The sequence below is a fragment of the Tachysurus vachellii genome, chromosome 24 (assembly GCF_030014155.1).
Source record: "Tachysurus vachellii isolate PV-2020 chromosome 24, HZAU_Pvac_v1, whole genome shotgun sequence".
Lineage (NCBI taxonomy): Eukaryota > Metazoa > Chordata > Actinopteri > Siluriformes > Bagridae > Tachysurus > Tachysurus vachellii.
In genome coordinates, this window is record NC_083483.1 from 6,217,082 (window position 1) to 6,240,858 (window position 23,777).

Sequence of the window (23,777 nt, forward strand, 5' to 3'; positions counted from 1 at the left end):
ACACATCCACACACACACACACACACACACACACACACACAATGCAGGCAAACCTACAAACTGTGGATCTTAATGTTATAATAAACATCCAGTAATGTTGTTACTGTTAATCACTGATAAGAGGAGAGAAACCATCCAGTGTGTATCGTCTCTTCTCTTCCAGGAATGCAGATAAAACAAGAATTTGTACTAACACACACACACACACACACACACACACACACACACACACACACACACACACGTGATAAAGGTTGCATTCTAGAGCAATTTATGCCTGAGCCATCTAAGCATCAAATAAACACTGCTTGTGTGCATGTCCGTGCCGGTTCCTGCTTTATGTCTGCCATCTCACATCTCCCAGGCTGTTCTCTTTCTTACACTCTATATGTCTTTGCATGTCTTTCCCTTCACTGGAACTAAGAGATCCATATAGAATCCATTTTTGAGCATGACAATATGCCAAAGATATAGTGGAACAACTGGAGTGTCTTGTACAGAACCCTGACCTCAACCCGACTCAGTGTCTTTGTGATAAACTGGAACACCAACTGCACCCCAGAACAATCAGTGCCTGACTGATCACCCCGACCTCAGTGCCTAATCTCACTAATGCACTTGTGTCTGAATGCACACAATCATCCACACAGCCACACTACATCTAGTGGAAAGCCTTCCCAAAAGTGTGGAGCATGTTATAATAGCAAAGTGTGACTAAATTTTGAAAGATAACTTATATTCATATTATAATATCATATTTTATTCATATTTTACAGTTTTTTTCTTTGTGACTGTTTATGTTTGACCATCAAAAGAATGACACATGTAGCAAGATGGACATCTGCACTTTTATTGTGAAGAAATCACCAAGCAGAGGTTTCAGCATCTGTACCAGATACCAGTCTTTCCAGGATTTTGCATAAAAAAAGTAATAAGACCTATTAGTTCCTCAGGACAATGTCAATTGTACAAAAGGCCTATACAAATAAACTTGAATTGAATTAATTGCATGTGTCTTAACTGGTAGGAGAATCACAGGAGGAGAAGGATCCCGTGATTGCAGTTTCACCAATTCTAAGAATTCTATTGTACTAGAACTTCAAGTATTATAGTAGTTAATTCTAAAGTAAAATAAAGTTGAGTAGAATAAAGTTGAAGAGTCTACACCATCAGACGAGAGCCAGAGGTGTAGTGTGACTCCTTCCAGATGTTGCTCTCACCACAGTTGGTGGTTTTTCTCTTGCACTGGAAACAGCGGCGGTACTGTTCACACTGATCTATCAGCAGCCTGCCACCTGACCTGCGTATACAAACATATCCAATAAAACCATAACGTGCAATAATAATACAGATCAAGTGATGCTGACTCTGCACTTTACTTACGTCTTAATTATGACCACTCACTCACTCACTCATTTTCTACCGCTTATCCGAACTACCTCGGGTCTGTGTCTATCTCAGGCATCATTGGGCATCAAGGCAGGATACACCCTGGACGGAGTGCCAACCCATCGCAGGGCACACACACACTCATTCACTCACGCAATCACACACTACGGACAATTTTCCAGAGATACCAATCAACCTACCATGCATGTCTTTGGACCGGGGGAGGAAACCGGAGTACCCGGAGGAAACCCCCGAGGCACGGAGAGAACATGCAAACTCCACACACACAAGGCGGAGGCGGGAATCGAACCCCCAACCCTGGAGGTGTGAGGCAAACGTGCTAACCACTAAGCCACCGTGCCCCCCTAATTATGACCACTGTACGTTTATTTATACACAAACTACACGCAACTGCTCATCATGCACATACAGTTTTAAACATTTTTCATAAAGTATTTTTCATTCATTTGGACAGAGACCTCCAATTCAGTTTGTAAATTACTCAGCTTTGTATATGTATATTCATTCTTACTCATTTGTGAGTATTTTGTGTATTTATTGTACTTTCTTTTATGTTGTTTTATTGTGACACCAAATTTCCCTTTGGGGATTACAGATTTCTTATTTAAGTGTAAGTTTGGTTTTATTTTTACTTTTTAACTTTGAGCTCTGTGGGGTTTATGTAGTTCTGTGTCTTTATCTAATACACCGGTTCTACAAGTGTGATGTTTTATTTCACTGTGAACTGAATCAGCTATATAGAGTCGAAATGACAATAAAAAAAATATTTTGCTGTAAAAAGAAGTATAAAATACTCAGTGTTTTATAATACATCGTTCAAATTTCTTTGTGTTCTTTGTGTTCTTTTTGTCTCACCTAATGAAGGCTCTCTCCTCCATGTCTCGGCAGTGTTTCAGGTCAGCGCTGCGAGTCCATGTGTCTTCTAGCGCAGTCCTCACTTTCCTCAGCCTCTCGTAATGGTTGATCCGATCTGCGATCAATCTGCAGAAGCAGTGAAAAGTGAGATAGACAGATTCTCATTGAAAATTTTTAGAAATCAGGGCACCAGATCTTATGAAAAAGTACAATTGGTTATGGGTTTGGGTGGGATTTAAAACTGTGAACTTTCAAAATCACTTGCACTTATTTTCCTTGCAAAAAATTACTTTAAAAACTTCCTGCTATATAATACATCATATATATATATATAAAAGACTGTAGATAAATATCTCAGTGAGGAATAGTTTTGACATCTGGTTTAAAAATATTCAAAAACACTGTGTTTCCTCTAACATCTGTAACTTTACATGCATATCATCTATTAAACTCACAAACAGTACACTGCATGATGTATTGATCTCTGACATTATACTGTTGAACGATTTCTTATGTTTATAGGAAAGATCGCTTTCCAAGAATATATCAACACGATCATTTAATATATTCCCTGAGAATTCACTGAAGTCAGTGTGAAGGAATGTTATTTCACTAAGATCATATCTTAATCACTCTAGCTATAAAGGAAGCTTAGCCATACTCTAAGGAGCCTTTATGTGCCTTATGCAACCATGTATAACGTTTAGAAGGAATGACCTGATCTTTTAGTGCACTGGCTCTCCACTCCTTTCCTGGTAACCTCATTCCCTACAACCTTTTGCTCCTTCCCCTTAATTGAACACACCTGTTTCAACCCATCGGCTCATTTCCAAGAGGTAAAGCAGGGAAAATCCGAACATTGTGGAAATCATAACATCCTGATTGATATGACTGAAAGTTCAGAGGTACGAATGCAGAGGATATAAATTTTTTTTTTGACAAACCATTTAAAATAAAACACAATGTGAATGTATACAATAATATTGTAGCGTCTGGTACAGGTCATTTAGATTTCCAGTTTACAGTTTTATTGAGGGACTGCATTCCACGGTGACACACACACACACAACTGGCTCCAGAATGTCTGGATCCTACCACCCTGAGAAGCAGATAACCCCCTGGCCTGCCTGGGTGAATACACACACACACACACACACACAACACAATGGGACATTCCTTTTACTAATAAAACGAGTGAATAAGATGCCCCACATCCCACGGCATTAACCCATACTCGTATGTATCTCCTCCCCAATTATAATGATACTCTAAGATTCTTATTCTTGTAACCCTGTTGTAATGTGTTTCTTCTGTTAAGGCTTGCCTGACTTAAAATTATTTGCTCCTTACTTTCCTGACAAGGGTGTATTTTATTTAGGTATCAGAAACAACACTGTATTAACATCAGTTATACTTTAATTACTGATCCTGGCATGTTAATGTATACCTGTTCTAATGCTGTATGTCCTTTTAAGGTCTGATGTCAGAATGTATACAAAATTAGCTATTTTTCACTTCCTTAATGAAAATGCATTTTTGTTTTTGTGTTTCATTTTTGTGTCTTTGCCTTTATCAGAACACAATATCGTAGTAACATCAGTTACACTTTGATTACTGATCTGTGTATATAATGTACCGCTGCCTTTATACCGTCATTCCCCTTCATGTTTAGTATCCAAATGACCACAAAATTATCTGTTACTTATTTTCTAAACAATGGTGCATTTTATTTGAGCATGAAAGGTGTCATATCGTCTTAATACACCTTGGATAAAACTTTAAAGTCATCTAAAAGTTTTATAGCTAAACCACGCCCACAGACACCTGAAACAAAGGGAGTTTTTCCCTCCGAAATCCGGGCCGTAGTATTGGCCATCTCCCCAACGATGGCTGGAGTTCGGGACCTTTAAAATGTCACAAACACCACCAATCTGTGGTCAGACTTTCGGAACAGCTTGGAGACGACTCCATCTTCCTTCAAGGAACTTCCAGAAAGCTTCACTTCCAATAACGACAACTGCTCTGATCTTCAGGAGAACTTGGAAGAACATCTGACCCGACCCTAACTGACTCTTCAGAGATTTCTCTGTTGCATCCGGACTCTTGTGCAGCAAGCCAATGCAAGTAACCGTTTCCTTTACCAACCAATTTAGATGCGTATTTTAAGTATGAACCTTGTATTGAATCTTAAGGTGAATTTAAGTTTCCGGTGACGATTTCCCAGTTAGGGTGTGATTAATTTTGAAGTCTAAGCTTGCCATTCCTTTCCTTCCTTTCTCAAATTTCTTCTTTTCCAGTCTCTTCCTCCCTTCCCCAATTTCAATTCCTTTTGTGTGTTTTATTTTCATCTTTGTTTTCTCTATTTCTTTTTTTTGTTTGTGTAGTTAGCTTTATGTTGTGTTTGTCTCATTCATTAAACGCCATATTTTTGTTCCACAAGTGATTGTCTCTGAGTATCGCTCACAAACTTAAGGTACCTGCAACATCTGGTCTGAACTACATGCTCTATTAAGTTAATTTAATTTAAATTATGGTATAAAGTAAAAGGGAAGTGAGTCTTTCTTGGCCGGGAAGATACCTCCTTCATAGAATTAATAAAGATTACACTGTCTGTTCGGCGGACGAACAGACCAAATAAGTGTAACGTTAATTCCATTACCGTCAATTTCAACTTAGGTTAAAATATTTAGGAGTCACTATAACACGTTATAATTACTTATAAATATTTACCTTGCTTCGCGAGCCAAAATAGCTACAATATCTTGGCCATTTGTTGTCTCTGAAGCCCTTTTACATGTCTGGATGTCAAGTTTACTATAATGCGTGTACTGAAGGATGTGAATATGACAATAATCTGGAGAATGTGGGCATAATAATAATACCTACATTCAGTTTGCATTAGAAAGGCCCATTCAAAACAAACAACTGATATTAATAAAAGAAACACAGTGATTCCCTGTTGAATTCCTTCCAATCCTTCTACATCACACCCACTGGATCCCTGCAGCATGTCTGTTCCTATATTACTTATAACTGAGAAAAGTAGTTAAGTACATTCATTTCACTCACTCACTCTCACTCACTCATTTTCTACCGCTTATCCGAACTACCTCGGGTCACGGGGATCTCAGGCATCATTGGGCATCAAGGCAGGATACACTCTGGACGGAGTGCCAACCCATCGCATCATTCACTCACGCAATCACACACTACGGACAATTCACTCACGCAATCACACACTACGGCAACCTACCATGCATGTCTTTGGACCGGGGGAGGAAACCGGAGTACCGGAGGAAACCCCCTAGGCACGGGGAGAACATGCAAACTCCACACACACAAGGCCGAGGCAGGAATCGAACCCCCAACCCTGGAGGTGTGAGGCGAACGTGCTAACCACTAAGCCACCTGGCCCCCCACATTCATTTCAAAATATTATAATTGTACTGCATCGGGATACTAGGACTAAGCAGAACGTGTGGATGTAACGAGTATTTGTGTCATGCTGTTCGGGTTGTGCTGTTCACTTACTCCTTGTGGTTGCGCTGCAGCATGTCTCTTTCCTTTCTCTGCTCACTCAGCCAGCTACAAAGCGCCTCCTTCCTCTTGCACCGTGCTGCGTTTCGCTGCTCTTCACCAACTCTTTGTGCTCTCTGCTTCTGTTCGGCCAGCAAATCCGGAGCACCGTCCCTCACCCCAAACACAGGGCCGACCGAGTCAGGCTGGCGTGCAGGGAGGCCTGGATTCTGGTGTTCCAGCTGAATGTGGAAAGACACAATCACAGCCATGTTACTATTCCCTTGTAAAGAGCACCTTAAGTGTTTTGGTTGTGATCCTGGATGCTTAATATTTCACCTTGCTGTATATGAAATAAAAGTAAAAAAAAACATTTCATTTAAACTTTTCTTACCTACTACTTACCTACAACTTTTGCTAATCAAACATATTCAAAGCTTTAAAATTGACCTGTATTTAAAACTTTATAAAACAGGATGCCAGAACTACATGTTTCTATTATGATGTTTACTCGCTTACTTGGATATCCAGGGCCTTTTGGAGCCTCTTCATGTTCTCCTTTTTTTGGAGAAATTCCTGGGATTTCATTTTAGCAAACCTGAGAAACACAACACCACAGTTAATAACCACACATCCTCCTACACCATCTTAGAGCTTGCCAACAGTGTGGCACAGAATAGTAATTTACCAATCCTTGGTCAAATACCTCTGTCTTTCCCCATAATGGAAGCTTTGAAAGTATGAGTTCTCTGGAAGTGTGTGGTGAGATTATTTCCCAAACTACAATGCTATAATACGATACAATAATACGATACTGACAGTAAACACTAATCAGAAAACAGTGATGATAAAGGCGTGAGAGAGAGGCAAGAGAGTGCAGATGTCTGCTGAGTGGCATGAAAGCTAAACAGCAAGACGTCCTCCTTCCTCATACCCTTCCAAACCAATAAAAGTGTTACAATGGTGATGAAACTCAGGGTATGAAGATGCAAGAAGAGCCCTGGCTCTCTGCTAACAGTATGAAGACCCTTACTAGCATCCACCAAAGGCAACATTCGGTCAAACTGTGCACAAAGCAGGTGGTTCAAATGGTGGACCAGTTTTCCACCTGTCTCTTGGCGGGAATCACTTCCTCGTCTCTATCTCTCACTTTCTCCCTTCATCTTCTTTCACATTTACATTTACAGCATTTGGCAGACGCCCTTATCCAGAGCGACATACATAAGTGCTTAAACCTCTAACATTGAATACATTAATGCTGGATCACTAGGTTACATACTTAAGATACCATGAGTTTAAAACATTTGTTCAGAGTTACAATGAAAAAAGTGTCAAAGGTGTTTTTTTTTTTTTTTTTTTTAAATGCAAAAGAAGTGCTAGTTGAAGTGTTTCCTGAATAAGTAGGTCTTCAACCGCCGCTTGAAAATAGCCAGTGACTCAGCTGTCCGGACATCTTTCACTCTCCACTGTTCTCCTGTATACCTGCACCTCAGAAACATGGACTACTCTAAAATCAGTTCCCTAAATCTGCTTCCAACCCGAGTTAACAGTAAATTACTTTACAATGTACTTTATAGTGTACTTTTATGTCACAATCTGCCTGAATGATTACAGATTAAATCTCTTTGTACCAGTGTTTAATATCCACAAACAGATGTCAAATGATTTTATAAATCTCTTAAAATATGTTCATGATGACATTTGAAATTAGGACATGTTGCTCGTAAAAGTGGTCCGGCCGGCCTCTAGCAGTTTCTCCTCATTTCTCTTTGGCTGAAGCCCATGTGGCCTTTTGGATATCCTTCAGGGAAAATGCGAGGACAGACTGTCACAGAGCAATGAAATAAAATCAAGATGAATGGAATCAAGTGGATTCTTGACCTGAGTGTTTAGCAGTTTTCTGACATGTCTTTGCATCTACCTGATTGAATTATCTAATGCTTCAGGGAGATTGTGCACAGAAAACCTCCCACAAAAAATAGGCGTTTTGAGAGGAAGTGCAAGCTATGCTTGATATGGATGGAATTGAGGAGTTCCACAGCAAGGGGTCTAGTCCCATCATCCTGGTTCCTAAGGTGACTGATTTGGTCTAGTTCTGTGTGGACTTTAGACACTGACTCCGATATCTGAAGAAAAACAATGCTTGATTTACACAAATTTTTCATAATCTCTGGGCTGCAGCCATGTTTTAATAACTCATGTACACAATCTTCCACCACATGCTGCCTAAGCCACATATGAGGGCATTCCTGAAGATCTTGAGATGGATGGGACACACAGCAAACCCAAAGAAGCTCTCTGATATGAGGGCAGATGCGTCCCCCAAATTGCAAAGACAGCAGCAATTAAAGATCAGAAGAGGGTGTGAGCCAGTTTCCGGGGTTGGTTGGCTACTATCGTAGTAGTACCTAATAATTTAATTAGTACCTAATGATTTTGAAGGTATAAAAGAAGAATAAACAATGACTAGGTTGTGCGATAATTTTTAGAACCTTACATATCTTATGACAGTGTCACTATTTTAAATAAAACTGACTTAAAACCCACTTACAGTATTTGGATTTCTGGTACAGTGTTTTGGTCTGGTGTCTGTGTTTTTCGATGTAGAGAGTGAGTAATCTCAGACATAGCAAGACATTTAATTTCTTACTCATCAGCTAGCTGGATTTGATGCAGCCGTTCAGTAAACTCCTGGTTTTGGCATCTCTCCGTTTGGTTCAGCTTTCTCTGGGTCAGCTGCTCTGTCAAGTCCTGCATGTAGCACCTCTGTTTCAGGAGCCTAGGAGGAGTGACTGGACGTCTACCAAAGATGTATGAGCCCTGGACAGTGTGTTGTGTAACAAAAAGTACTGAACACGTTATGGCCAAAATGACACAAACAGGTTGCTCTGTGTTTACATTGCTAAAACACACCTCAAACTGGGACGACCTTGTTGACTTTTTTGCCCTCAGTATTTCAGCAACCCCGAGATTAATTGCTGCCATCTTCTTATTGTTCTGCAGTTTCTGCTCTTGCTTGGCCTTAAAGCATCACAAAACAAGCTTATAGTTTCTTTTGTGTGGATTATAAGTATGTGCTTTTTTTTTATCTTTCTGCAATTATATAGAATTAGTAGTATTTACAGGGAAATTAGTAATATTCTTACTTGTTCTCTCTCAAAGAACTGCTCATCTCTGTGTTTCTGAGCAAGCAGAAGCAGTTTCTCCTCCTCTTTGTCCTTTCGGGATCTCTCCTCTTCTAGATACAGTGGTACATTGCGCTGGGCTCGCTGCATACACAGGTAGCATAGCTCCTACACACAAACACAGATGTCTGTGATCACATGCAATCACTGCCCTAGAATATGGATAAATTAAAACTGCTAGTCTAGTTGGACTTATGGGATCTAAATCCATAGAAAATGGGGTGCAGGGACCTTTAATATTTACTGGAATCTTTAAAATTTATAATATTTATTCACTGGCTTTCATCCATCTTCTGTGCCGCTTAGCCAGCACAGGGTGGCAGGGAGCCTGAGCCTGAAGGGGCAACATATTGGAAGACAAACAGTCTTATTTATAGTATTATAGTATTATGTTCTTGAAATATGTCTGTACTGAGGGGACCCATTGAATTTTGTTTCAACATTTTGTTTTCAAAACATTTGAGATCCTCTGCTCTTTTCTGAGCATTTAAGATCCCTCATATGGGGAAAGTTTGAAGAGTTTCATAGCTCAAGAAAAGAAAGTAAGAACCTGTCTCACCTGTCCAGCCCGGGTGTGGTCTTGGCAAGCCAGACCTGGATAAGCAGCTTCTCGCTTTAATTCTGCTTTTTCAGCAGTGCCATCTGGTGGCTGTGGGGCTTTAGGCTGTCTAAAATTGAGCAGGGTTTCAGATTGTGCAAAATTAATTAAGACAAGGAGAAAAAGGTCAAAAGAAAGTCAAAGATGTAGGAACAATGTTCAGATTTACGTCACCACTAAAGAAACATTAATTTGAATCTAATTGTGTCTGTTCAAAAGATAGAAGATAAATAATGTGCTCCGACTTTCCCATGTTGGAAAATGTCAAGACTAACTAAGTTATAAAAGGCTGGCACTGGAGACTCCTTCAGTGTGCCTTCAAATGTCTCCAGAAAACATATCAACATTAAACATATCAATATATTTCTTTGTTAAATAACAGCACTTTTTTTTTTTTTACAAAATCTGTTTAAACAATAGCTTATTGGAGTTTAGTTAGAGCTTACAGAAAATTAATTAACACCTTTTAACTAATTAGATTTGAGATTTCAGCAGCACTGTGTTAATGATAATTTCAAATTATTTATAAAGAATTAATAATAAGTATCAGCTTATGTGTGTTTTTTTTTTATATATAAATATGACATTTAAAAACAGCTCTTGAACTGTTTCAATGAATGAATATTTCATGAGTTCCATGAAGTAGTGAATTAAAACTCAGTCTGTCAGTATGACCCCCTCTGAGTGGTACAGTAATCTAAATCCATTCAATCAGCACAGTCTGTGAGAACTGGTCACTAAAGGCCAGCATGTAGACTGTTCTGCTTCCTACTGTGATATGGAACAGTGCTGACAGATAGCAGCATTCTCCGCAAGGTCTTTGGTTTCAGGGCCTGTAGAGGTTGTGCTTTTTACACTGCTCTTGGTTCGGAGCTGCAGTTTATCTTATATTGAGTCTGGCAGTAGGTAGGCTGGTGCTAGGTCAGAATAAGAATGGCTTATACAGAAGGATTTGATTACATCAGGTTTGCAAAGGTCATGCCTATGTTAGCCATCATAACCTTATTTAGTGAACTTAGCAATGGGTTTTCCATTGACATCTCATTTGATGAGCTCAATATCAATGTGCAAATTTTGTTCTATATATAGGGGTCATTTTTTTGCATTAGTGCTCAGGGTCTTGACTCATCACCTTTATCCTATGGTGAAATATTTGTATCCTGGGATATGTCTCTTTCAGAGTAACTCTGTCTGCATCCACAGGCTCTGAATGGCTCATTACATGATTTAATTAGTTTGAAAATTCTGAAAATCAGATGCCTTTGGGTTCATATTCACTGGATCTCAACCACACTGGACACCTACAGTGTTTGGAAAAATAGTGTACAGTACAGTTTAACAGATGTGTAGCATCTGTAGCAGGTTCACAACAATAATGGACACAACAGTGCAGGGCCAGGGGATGTTGGGTAACACAAGAGCACTGGGACGAGTCATTCACTCTCATCTCAACATTACTGCTAAATAAATCTGATCCAGTTTTTAGCAGTGAATCATTTTGACCTGAGTAGAACATAATGGATATCTTATGAGGAGGATTTAAAGCTAGATGACAATGTTTATAATAAAAATCTGTAACTGTTTGGAGATTCAGCTGGTTTATTTTGTGGACTTAGAAATAGAAGTATATGGTTATAAATACAAGCTTTATACTGAATCTAACACTAACACGTTCATTCTAACATACCTTTCTGTAGTTTCTAATTGAATCTCAGTCTTTTGGTTATCACTTAAGATGTTTCCATGTGCTTTGCATTCGGATGGCCTGAATACATGCTGTGCCGAAGGTCTAGACTCTATAACACACACACACACACACACACACACACACACACACACACACACAAACAATGTTGTTCTTGCTTATGTCTCTCAAATGTATAAATGAATAATTCCTACAGACTGATGATGATGATGGTCAATTAAACCTTAAGAATATAAAAATACACTGTTACTTTCACACACAGATGATTTACAAAAGTGTTCAACACTTGTTTTTGTGTTTATCTAACTGAAGTCCAAGATAGTAACTCACCTTTCCTATTCTCCTCTTGTCTATCATACAGCTCAGGGGCAGAACCTTCATGTTCCACTTGCTCCTCTCTCAGTACATTTCCTGAAGAGATCTTGGGGAATGTCATGGCATTGCAGCTCCCAAGGCGCTGGAGGCTTGAGTGCTTCCCAGAGATTATGGAGATGCTCGTTCCAGGTCTCTAAAAAATAAACTTGAGGCTTTACTTCAGAACCTTGTATTTATTATAATGCACCAGTTTAGACTTGTTACTTAAATGAATGGACATAAAACCGTATACAATGAAATAAAGCATGGTAGCACTTAAGCTAAAAAGGTAACAGAGAATAATTTTAATTATTGTTTAGTGGTATGTTGTATCTTAAAATATGATGATATGCCATAATGTTTATCTATGAACAGTTAAAGCACCTCATGGGAATAGAGAAGGGTTTCACACTGTGCTTAAAACAGAGTCACTATAAACCCTGCTTTTCAGAGTTTCACTTTAGTAATATAAAAGCAGGGTTAGCACCATTTTTTTAGTGTTGTAAAACCCATTATTGTGGTGGTAAACATGTACTGGGTGAAACTAACCAAATGTGTATTGTGTGAAACTAGCCAAACATGTACTGTCTCAAACTAGCCAAACATGTATAGCAGGGCTGTCAAGTGTCACGCATTGAGCGTGACAGTCATGCATTTCGGTCTTTTGTCACGCTCTCCCGCCACACATCGTATTTCTCACACAGAAAAACTTTTTGACTATTTATCACATATCTAATATGCCCCAGCGCCCAAAATGTATCTGTCCACACCGCTGTCTCTATGAAACCGGGCAGGAATCAAGCGCATCTCCCCTGGAGTTCTAAGTCAAGCCTGACACTTATCAGCCAATCAAAAAAGAGGCTACACAATAGCCAATCAGAAAATAGCAATATTGTATATGAATAAGATTAAACGCAACAACCAACGAAAAAAAACATTCATTAGAGGGTATTTTTGATGGTCAGTTTGAACAAAACCTCAAGACGAAACAGCTTGCCTCTGGATGGGACATTGTCCTCAATCATAACACTAAAAATGGCTGGGCTTGAGCCGAACTGTTTTGAATGGGAACAACATTATAAATGTTAAAGGATGATATGATAAAGGAGTCCTCTCTCTCTCTCTCTCTCTCTCTCTCACACACACACACACACACACACACACACACACACACACACACACACAAATAAATAAATAAATGGAAATTAAACAAATAATTTGGAGGGGGGGTTGGAGATGTCACGCTTGCCTGTCTTCAAAACTTAAGAGCCCTGTGTACAGTATGAAACTAGCCAAACATGTACAGTTTGAAACTAGCCAAACATTTACTGTGTAAAATTAGCCAAACATGTACAGTATGAAACTAGCCAAAAATGTTCTGTGTGAAACTAGCTAAACATTTACTGTGTGAAACTAGCCAAACATGTACTGTGTAAAATTAGCCAATCATGTACTGTGTAAAAATGGCCAAACATGTACAGTATGAAACTAGCCAAAGTTCAAGTTTGCCTTAGATATCGCGTGGGAAATAGGCGACAGCTGGTGGCGTAATTAGTCTCGGAGCGGGGATTATGGGAACTGCAGTCCGGAAGCGACTAATACTCCGAAGACGATTCTCTGCGCTGATGCTCGTGAGGCGAGGCGGGTGCTCCAACCGTGACAGAGCCCCTTCTGCGAGCGGCTCCCGACGCGAGGATGCGTGCGACGCCGGGGCCTTCCCCGAGACCGAAGGGCCGGTCTATCTGGGTGCGGTTGGTGGAAGTCGTCGGTGAGTGAGGGGTCCAGGATGTCCCCCACCTTTACCCAGCGGTGTCTGTCGGCCTGGATCTTTTGCCTCCGGATGGCTCTCTGCAGCTGGCGATGCGCCGCGTCCCATGTCTCCTCACTCCGGCAAAACCACTCGTTCACGGCCGGGAGGTATGGCTCGCCGGACCATGGGAACAAGGGAGGTTGATAGCCTAGAACACACTGGAAAGGAGTGAGGCCCGTAGCGGGTTTGACGAGGGAGTTTTGCGCGTATTCTGTCCACATGATGTAATTGCTCCAGTCGGACTTATTGTCCTGGCAGTATGAGCAGAGAAAGCGGGTAATTTCCTGGTTCAGGCGCTCCGTCTGCCCGTTGGCCCGTGGGTGATATCCCGAGGTGAGACTGATGTTGACATTCAGCTGTTTGAGGAAGGCTGACCAGACTCGTGACATGAATTGGGGGCCTCTGTTAAGCCGAAGAAACGAAACATGAAGTTGCAAAGGGTTTCGGCCGTTTCGAATGCCGTGGGGAGTCTCGGTAGAGGGATCAGGCGACAGGCTTTTGAAAATCGGTCGATGACGGTGAGGATTACTGTGCAGTTGTTAGACTTAGGCAGATCCGTGATGAAGTCAATGGCTATGTAGGACCAGGGCCGCTGTGGGATTGGCAGAGGCAGCAACTGCGCAGCCCTTGACAAAATCCTGTGCGTCCGTGGACAGCAATGGCCACCAGAACCGGTTTTGTGCAAGGTGGATGGTCCCCGAGATGCCAGGATTGCCGGAGCTGGAAGTGGCATGCAGGAGCTCCAGGAGGGCTGTGCGCAGGTCCCCGGGCACGTATGTTTTCGTAGGAGGACAGTCAACAGGAGGAGGTGACCGTGCATTGGCCTGGGAGATCTCCATCATGATGTCCCATTGAACCGGAGCAAGAATGCGGACTTTGGGGATGATGGGCTCTGCAGGCGCGTCTTGGTCGGGCTCCCGGTATACACGCGACAGAGCATCGGCTTTTGCGTTTTTGGTTCCCGGTCTGTAGGTCACGGTGAACTGGAAACGTGTAAAAAACATTTCCCATCGGGCCTGGCGTGTATTCATGTGTTTGGCAGAGCATAAATATTCGAGGTTCCTGTGATCAGTTAGGACGGTGAAAGGATGCTGCGTGCCCTCCAGCCAGTGCCGCCACTCTTCGAAAGCCACCTTCATCGCTAGTAACTCGCGGTCCCCAACGTCGTAGTTGCGCTCTATGGGTGACAGTTTTCGAGAGAAGTACGCGCACGGAAACATTTTATTAGCCGGGCCCTGGCGTTGTGATAGAATGGCCCCGATTCCCATGCTGGAGATGTCTACCTCGACTATGAACGGTCGAGTCGGATCAGGGTGGTGAAGGATGGGCGCCGAGGTGAAACTCTCTGGCTGCGAGAGCTTCAGGAGACCATGAGAGACGGGCTGGCACTTTCTTTGTCATGGGCGTGAGAGGTGCTGCAATCGTGCTGAATCCACGGATAAAACTGCAGTAGAAGTTGGCAAACCCCAGGAAGCGCTGCAGCTCTTTAATGGTTTGCGGCCCGTCGGCTGAAATGACGTAGCCTAGGAAGGCTGTCGAGGTCTTATGGAACTCGCATTTCTCCGCCTTGGCATAGAGTCGGTGCTGGATCAGGCATTTCAGGACTGCCCGTACATGCTGGACGTGCTCCACCAGGGTCTCGGAGTAGATCAAGATGTCATCGATGTACACGATCACCCAGTGGTGTTGGGCAGGAGTTCGATAGCGCAGTCGTACGGTCGGTGTGGTGGCAGTTCGGTGGCTTTGGCCTTGCTGAAAGCCTCTGCGAGGTCCTGATACTCCGCTGGGAGGCCGGGCACATCGGTGGTGGGAGGTGCGATGGTCGTGGTGTTAAGTTGGAGTGACCCCTTTGTGGGCCGGAGGTGTTGGGCGCACGTCCTTCTCCAGCTCAAAATTCGCAGTTCAGACCAGGAGATGACCGGGTTGTGTAGCTTGAGCCATGGCAGTCCCAGGACGGATGCGTGATGAGGAGAGTGGATGATGTGAAAACGGATGATTTTGTGGTGACGGGCCCACACCTGTAGCCTGAGGTCCCGAGTGACGAGCTTGATGCGTCCTTCTCCGAGCGGCTGACCGTCTATCACCTCCACTGCCAAAGGGGAACCACATTGGGTTACTGGCATGTCATTGGCTCTGGCGAATTCCCTCAACATAAAGTTGCCCGCTGCGCCTGAGCCGATGAGAGCCACTAGCTTAATCTTTTCCCCCCGCACCTCCAGTTGTACTTTAATCTGGGCGTAGTTCAGCGATCGGGGAGTGAAGACGTTCAGATTCACCGGAGTGTTCCGTTTGTTGGGTGGTCTGGTGGGGCAGGTAGACAGCATGTGTCCGGGTTCTCCGCAGTACAGGCAGAGCCGGCGACGGATGTGCCGCGCTCTCTCTTCGGGCATGAGGTGCGTGTAGTCGAGCTGCATGGGTTTGGTGCTCTCAGGTCGGGAGGTGCGTAGGGGGTTTCGACGGGTTCTCATCAGGTTGTCAATCTGAATGGAAAGTTCCATGAACTCGGACAGGCTCTTCCCCTCGTCCTGACAGACGAGCTTGGCTTGCAGGTCTGGGTTCAAGCCTTCCGGCGAGGGTGCGGAAGGCCAGCGCGTAATCCGCAGCAGGGATGAGGTGTATGAGGTGGCTGGAGGAGGCACCGCCAGTGGCGGAGGGTTTGGCGCCCCGGCGACCCCTCGCAAATTCTGTATCGCCACAGCGAGCTCTCCGGTGAGCAAGGTGAGCCGTGTCAGCTGCGGGTGGTGGCCAGCGAACTGCTGGGCTTGGGCAGAGAGCTCCACGTTTGTTTGCAAAGTCTCCTGTAATGACGCATCGTAAGGCTGATGATCCATTTGCAGCTTTATTAACAGAACTCAAAAACAACAGGCAAGGTCAGAGTCGGCAAACACAACAACGTAGCAAAGGTAGAAATCGTAGTTGGTAATACAGGCAGAAGGTCAGGGCAGGCGGCAAACTATCAATAAACCAAAAGTCAGAAACAAAGTAACAAACCGTGACTAGAGACAAACAGGAAAACGCTCAGACGGATAGCAATAGCTGATCGAGACTTCGCACTAGGGTCAAGTTCAAGTTCGCCTTATATAGGGTGGGAAATAGGCGACAGCTGGCGGCATAATTAGTCTCGGAACGGGGATTATGGGAACTGCAGTCCGGAAGCGACTAATACTCTGGAGACGCTTCTCTTCTCAGATACTCAATCAAAAATTCCAGAATTTATGTGGCAACAGTTTTTCACACTGATATAAAAGCATGAGACATCCATCTGTCATGCGCTTTATTTATCCAATCATGGTTCTTGACAAAGTGAATATCCAAGTAGGAAAAATGATAGTGGGAAGATTTCAGAGATTCATAGGATGGGAATGTGTTAAAGAATCAAATTTCATGAGGGTATTCTGAATAATCAGCATGTATAAATAATTTAGTTTCCACGACAGAAAACGAGAAGAGAGCTCCCTGTTATGTGAAGATGACCCTTTAACCTTCAGGACAAAAGTAACCAGGCATCAACGCTACAATGCACAGAGAAAACATGACGACTGTGGCAGCTGTAAAGTGAGCTACCGTTAAGTTCTGTTAAAAAAAAAAGTGCTTAAAAAAGCAACTTATAAAAATGAAAAAGAAAAGAAAAGACAGGTTTCCTTAAGAGAACACTGAGATAAACATTTGATTTAAGATAAAAATTGTGCAGTGGAAAACACTGTTCTGAATGAATCGCTGTGTTGATTTTATTTTCAAATGAGACACTTCACTACAAAATGTCTGTATACATCTTTACTGCAGATTTATCTTAAAAATAGTCCTACTTAAAAAATACTACTTCTACTACTGATAATAATAATAATAATAATAATAATAATAATAATAATAATAATAATAATAATAATAATAATAATAATAATAATAATAATAATAATAATAAAAAGAAGAAGAAGAAGAAGAAGAAGAAGAAGAAGAAGAAGAAGAAGCTGGACTGCTGTCCACTTTATATATAAAAAAAGAAAATTATTTTATTTTGTCTGCATTTGTTGCAGAAAGTCAACATAAAAACCTTAAGGCATTGTCTGATTTTATTTAGATGATTTATTGGCTGTTGGCTTTCTGTTTAAATACATTTTGCTGTTTAACACATGAGGCCTGGGTTAAAACCACCTCGGCAGACTGGCTGTTATCAGACTGCATCACAAGTATCGTAACTACCCACTAACTAATTTAACAAAGTCGATTTTAGTGAAATAGCTTTGTACTGAACTAGATTCCTCATTATAACATTTATAATCTCCACAAGAAATAGCTTGTATATATTAGAGATTTAGTCTAGTCCCCTCAGTCAAATCCCATTAAAACAGCAAACTGATATATGTGAATTCAGACTCACGTTGGACAGAGCCCAGAGGAGTGTGCCTGAGCCATCCATGCTTGAGATGAAGTCACGGTAGAACTTCATCTTGACGTTGCTGTGCTGGAATGAGAGTACGCCAATACCCCTGAAGATAAGGAAGACACTGCGCTGTGCAGCCACAGCACGCAGCAATAAGAGGAGCATCTCCCTCACACAGCTTTCTACCACGTCGCGCTCGAACGGGCTGTCCACGCTCAGGGCGGTGAAATTGAGCTGCACCACCGGTATGTCCCCTGCTGTGTGCCATTAATGTTAGAAAGCTCAATGAAAGCACTACCGGCTTCCCCAATACTCTTAAACATGAGTGGATGTTGTGGCATTTGTATTTGTGTAACTTTTAACCATACACAACCATATTCACATATATTAGCTAGTGCACAACATCAAGAAAGGCTTGGAGATCAATTCGGTCTTCGTTCCAGTACCATCCAAAAGTATTGGAACAGAGGTTTGTTTCTGTTAGCGCTTGTCTTGAGTGTGATTAAATAATGAGATTAAATGATGAGAAATGTTGCAATTAAACAACAATACGAGGACCATGAATATGATCTACATGATCTAGACGTGTTAAACAACGTAGAACATGGCACCTTAACTCTTTCTGTTTAATTTTTGATTGATTTCAACTTTTATACATTTAGTTACTCTGAATTAAGGTTCCATACTCTAAAATTATTTAGCATAAAAGTTTAAACCAGGAAAAACAAACCAGGAAACAACAGCATTAAAACATTCTATATACTATACACCACAGATTATTTTACACTAATAGCATTATATAGTTATAGTATAGTATCATAAGTTATAATATAGTTTTATTAGATTTAAATAACAAATCCAATTAGCAAAGTTACTACTAATTACTAGTAACTGCATTAACATATGTTTATACAACTGATGAGCAGGTGAAACCCCAATAAACAACATGTACAACACTTTAATAAACATGTTTGTGGTTGTTAACTGGCAAAATTCAGAACTGAAGTGATTTCCAGTGTTTACACCTGGATACCAGAGATCTGAAAGTTATCAACATCAAAAATGTTAGTACAAGTATATTTAGTTAACATTAAATACGCATCACTAAGCATGTATTAGCTTACTTGCATTGTTTAGAAGATAAATGTAAAAGGTTCATGAATGTTAACTAAAGCAGTAAATATTTCAGTAAATATTTGTACAATAGCCTTGTGGTAGTGTCTTAGCTGTGATGATATATAGGTAATATTTATGTATAACGTTCTATTAACTTTCTATTAATTATTTATGCGTACAGATGTTAAAAACAAACAAAAAAAATGAAAAGAAAATAAAAGAAAAGAAAGGAAAAGAAATGGTCTGACTAAGATTTAAGTAAATTACTGAGGTAGCAGTGTGATGATGTGTGTACTCACCTGCAGCGAGAGGTTTGCTCTGTTTAAGGCCATGAGACTGGCAAAGTTTCTCAGTTAAGATGAAGACTGGCCTCTGATAAAGGACATACTTGCTGCCTAGATCCAACTTCTGCTGGGAGAAGGTGAAGACTCCAAGGCCAGCAATGCACACTCCCTAAAGAATATCCATTTGACCACTTACATCCTGACAATTTTTGCACTGTGCTCTGAAGAACATCACAGAAATGATATTCACAACTGACATATTAAGTACACTGTTGGCTAGACCACAGTTTCCATTACTGGTCTTGATGATCCCCATGCCAGAGTATAGTGTTTTTGTTTTTCTTGCTCACACATTTATTAGATGTTTAGTTGAAATGTTGAGGACTGGGTAATTCAGATGCATGGTTGGGAACCTCTTTCTCTCACACACACACACACACACACACACACACACACACACACACACACACACACACACACACACACACACACACACACACACACACACACACACACACACACACAAAATGGCCCCAGTGAACTTGGCTGCTTTTCCAAGGACACTTTTTTTTTTCCGTTTCGCTTACATAAAGCAACTTACTACATGTCTTACTATGTATGGTTATATATCTGATAAATAAAACTTGATTTATGTGGATGGAATCAATATAAACATTCTTTGACTTGACTATTTTCTTGAAATTCAGTAAAATTTCTGACAGCAGTGCTTTTCCTTTTTTTTAACAGAATATCATTTTTTGTAATCAATTTTGCTTATATTGGCAGTCTCTTTCTACTTCACCTTGCATAGACTTAACTTACCTTTTGCATAGACATGTGCCGTTCGATGAAAGCAGACACATTTGCCCAAATATTATCCACATCTATGCAGGAATAAAACACACAGTACATTTGATTGGAATCATTTTCCTTCGTCCTTCATGATAATTTTCTTACATTTGCCATTCAAAATTTATCTAAAATTGATTATAAGTTGAGGGACGTAGTAGCTTAGTAGTAGTAGTCCAGGTGATGGACACTGATAAGAAGGTTGTGAGTTTGAATCACCTGTCTATCTGATTACCACTGCTAGGCCCCTGGGCAAGGCCCTTTACCCTCAACTGCTCAGTTGTATAAAATGTACGTTCAATACAACTGAGTGTTATGGGCCTCGCTCAGGGGCCCAGCAGTGGCAGCTTGCTAGACAGGGGATTCCAACTCCTTCCTACAGGGTTCCCACTCTTTTTCAGAGATCATTTTCCAGGACATTTCAAATTTAGCAAAAAAAAAGACAACATCACAGATTCACGGCCTAAAGTAATATGTTCTTCTCTCCAGAAGTCTTAAAAACAGCGTACACTTTATGGCTATTACTTAACTATACTTTTAAAGACAATTTGTCATGTGAATGAAATTTCAACAATTATAAAATAAAAAGACCGCACATATTAATACCCTTTCCTTTCTCAGGCCAATGCAGTCATGCATGCTTTAGTTTGCTGTGCATTCCCCTTGCACATGATATTCAGATTAACAAGGTTAATATAACCTGCTTACCCGTCACCATTTGCTGAAAACATTCAAGCACTTAAACCATTCCTAGCAGCTGAAACCGCCAACACAAGACAGCGTCATCCGTCACAGCGAGATTAAACAGCATAACAAAAAACCCGTCAAAACTCATCATCCCAGAGCGCTTTCTGTTACTAACGTTAATTGTTTTGACCAGTTGTAAACTGTTCTTTAAATGATCAAGAACATTTAAAAATAATAATTTTCCAGGACAACAAAATTTTTTCCAGGACAATTTATGTTTTCTCTCATTTTCCATGTGTTTTCCAGGACTGGAACATTGGTCATTAATTTTCCAGGATTTCCAGGTTTTCCAGGACACATGGGAACCCTGTCCTATCTGTAGTCCAAATAATTTCTCCACTTGTTTTAGAAACTCTCTTGTCCCCCTCTCATTTTGACTGTGAGATCCTGTACATATTTATAAACTCTTTGAGGACAGAAGCTTCAACCAGAAACCAAGTTAATGGCAAGAAAATCCTACAGAAAACTAACCAGAATCCGGTTAATCTGAATGAATTCACTGTTAACAGCTGATGATAATTACTTTTGAACATGAGTCTGAATTTGATCGATTTATTCTGAGAACAGTCACTTCTTCTATTATAAAAAGATGTGTAGATTTATGCAAGCAGTTTATTGATTTTTCTTTTTTGCTCTAAATCATTATTATTTGCTCTGATTTTTGTATTTACTTGAATTTTGTTGTATTAAAGATGGAAAATGACCTGACAGGATTTTCTTCTTTTTCTTTTTTTTACACACCAAATCCACTTTATATTCTTGCCTGAATTTGAAACATTCTTAATAAATTGTCATTTAATCACATTTTAAAAACACTGCTGGTGGAAAGGAATTGAAACACTTCACCATGTACATAAAATTCTCATGAGACCCTTTTCAAAGTTTTTGCACCCACCTTAATTAAGTATTCCTTTCTATTATCTTTTACTGCATTTGTTTTGGAAAAGATAAACACCAGCTTGGTCTGACCATTGATCAGCTGCCTAATACACCTAATAGCCCTTTTTAAGCCACACTGTGGACTTATTTAAAGAAAATAAATACAAGATTAAGACAAGAGAATCTCACAAATTCATTTATTCATGAATTTACCCAAGTAATAAAGAAGCAGGGAAACAACTTACCTGCTGTTTACCAGCTCAGTTTGTGGTAGCTGATCAGACCAAGCTGCATTTTTTCCTCAAAGTGGATTTTATACATAAATTATCCTCCAAATACTTAAAACCTCTAACACCTTATTTACGTTGGTGATTTGATTAATTGTGATTTTAGGATATTTAAGACAGGGCAAGGCAACAATTCACCTATTTACTTACTGAATCTTTTGAGATTATTAGGAGTTTTTAGATATTTAGATTACTTGTTTATATTAATTACTTGTACTAACTGAAATGTAAATATATGTTATATGTATGTTTATAGCACTCCTATAGATAGATTAGACATATAAAAAATTTTACTTTGCTATGCATTTTTCCCCCATGCATGAGATTTTCAGCTGAAGCAACAATTCAAGAGCAAACTATCACTACTTTTCACTTTTAGGGCTCAGAAACATTACCGTTCTCGCTCAGCTGAGACAGAGTTGGAAAGCTGTTGCGTTCTGCCTCCGACACCACAGCAAGCAAGCCGTCTGTCATGGCTGAAAATGAACAAATCTGAACAATTTATTACATAAAAAAAAAAAATCCGTCTACAATCCGTGTTTGGTCCGCGCGAGCGCAGGATTCCCCAAACACGTTGCCATGGTGATATGACGCAATACTCCCGCATTGTTATTGTAGACAATAGCTAGAGGATAAGTTGGCACATATGAGTCAAATTACCAGCAAATATGAATCTAACGTTTCTCTTAAGATTACAGTATTAGTTATTGTGTATTTAGCCTTTTCTAAAGGTTGAGATTTTACCCCCATTCGAAAAGCTGAGGATTTCAAAACTTACATAAAACACAAAATTGTTGTGCACGTGCCTTATTTGTTACTGTTATTGTCAAGTTATTGTTATGGCATGAGTTGACAAATTGCACTCTGTGCTCTTTACTTCATACCTCAGCACTTGATTTTCTCCATCATTATAGCCTGTGGAAAAGATACACAATCAACAGGGGATAGCAGAAAAACCTCAAACCTTTCATTTGAGAAACTTCTAGCATTATTAAAAATGAGATATATTGCACATATTGAGCAATTCAGAAACAAAAGACAAACCATAATAAAACAACCCCAATGATATACACATGAATCATCAGAATAGGGAAACCTGATCTGAGTTTATTAGATCATGGGATGTATGCTGGGGCCAGAGAATTTCTGAATTATCACGAAATGCATAAGAGCTTCATAAGATAGGAACAACCATAACAACATGACATAGAATGAAGAGCAGGTGAAGATTTTCTAATCTTCAACTATCTAGTTTGTTTGAAGCTCTTGACCTGCACTATAGTTAGGCTCTAATGAACTATAATGAAATTGCTCTGACCTTTTAGTTCCTCAGGAGCTCTTGGTTGTTTAATTCCATTCGACTACAAACCGTTGAGGAAAAAGACATTATTTACATTGACGTTATTTACTATCCAGTGCCACCCAAATGCTAATGGATTCACCTTTGAGTCTGGTTCCTCTCAAGGTTTCTTCCTTATAACATCTCAGGAGGTTTTTCCTCATCACCGTCACCTCAGGCTTGATCATTAGAGATAGACTTTAGAGATAAACAGTAACTTAATCTTTTATTCTATGCTTTTGTAGAGCTGCTTAAAGACAATGTCAATTGTTAAAGAAGCTAGTACTGCTGCTACCTGAATCATGCATCATATTTATGAGACCTACAGGTGTTACTAATAAAGTCACCAATAAGAATATACAGGTTTTTCTTTTCATTATCTATATTAATAATAAATATAGATAATATAATAATATATTCAATTATCAAATGATTGTTATAAAATTGTTGGCTTATTTTTTC

General features: G+C 40.3%; 1 protein-coding gene across 3 annotated transcripts; it reads right to left on the minus strand.

Moving 5' to 3' along the window:
• Positions 1-939: 939 nt before the first annotated feature.
• LOC132839619 (coiled-coil domain-containing protein 81-like) lies at positions 940-23,727 on the minus strand. Of its 3 annotated transcripts, XM_060860690.1 has the most exons (17): positions 23,419-23,727; positions 23,295-23,337; positions 22,861-22,891; positions 22,372-22,452; positions 20,037-20,098; positions 19,230-19,383; positions 17,812-18,071; positions 11,600-11,777; positions 11,252-11,360; positions 9,526-9,634; positions 8,928-9,074; positions 8,695-8,802; positions 8,432-8,601; positions 6,301-6,379; positions 5,797-6,023; positions 2,266-2,391; positions 940-1,300 (listed from the first exon to the last, which is right to left on the minus strand). In XM_060860690.1, exons 4-17 carry the CDS (start codon positions 22,448-22,450, stop codon positions 1,162-1,164), a joined length of 1,947 nt encoding a protein of 648 aa, XP_060716673.1. In that variant the 5' UTR covers positions 22,451-22,452; positions 22,861-22,891; positions 23,295-23,337; positions 23,419-23,727; the 3' UTR covers positions 940-1,161. The 3 variants fall into 3 exon arrangements, with proteins under 3 accessions (XP_060716673.1, XP_060716674.1, XP_060716672.1); XM_060860691.1 differs by lacking the exons at positions 23,295-23,337; positions 23,419-23,727 and having other exon boundaries at positions 17,812-18,068; positions 22,372-22,872; XM_060860689.1 differs by lacking the exons at positions 23,295-23,337; positions 23,419-23,727 and having other exon boundaries at positions 22,372-22,872.
• Between the last annotated feature and the right edge of the window lie 50 nt (positions 23,728-23,777).

Coding starts and splice junctions, on each gene's coding strand:
- LOC132839619 (XM_060860690.1), bottom strand. CDS start 22,450: ATGACAGACGGCTTGCTTGCTGTGGTGTCGGAGGCAGAACGCAACAGC. Junction 8,602..8,694: donor CAAGGTCGTCCCAGTTTGAG/GTGTGTTTTAGC, acceptor CACACTGTCCAG/GGCTCATACATCTTTGGTAG. Junction 1,301..2,265: donor GAGGAGAGAGCCTTCATTAG/GTGAGACAAAAA, acceptor TTGTATACGCAG/GTCAGGTGGCAGGCTGCTGA.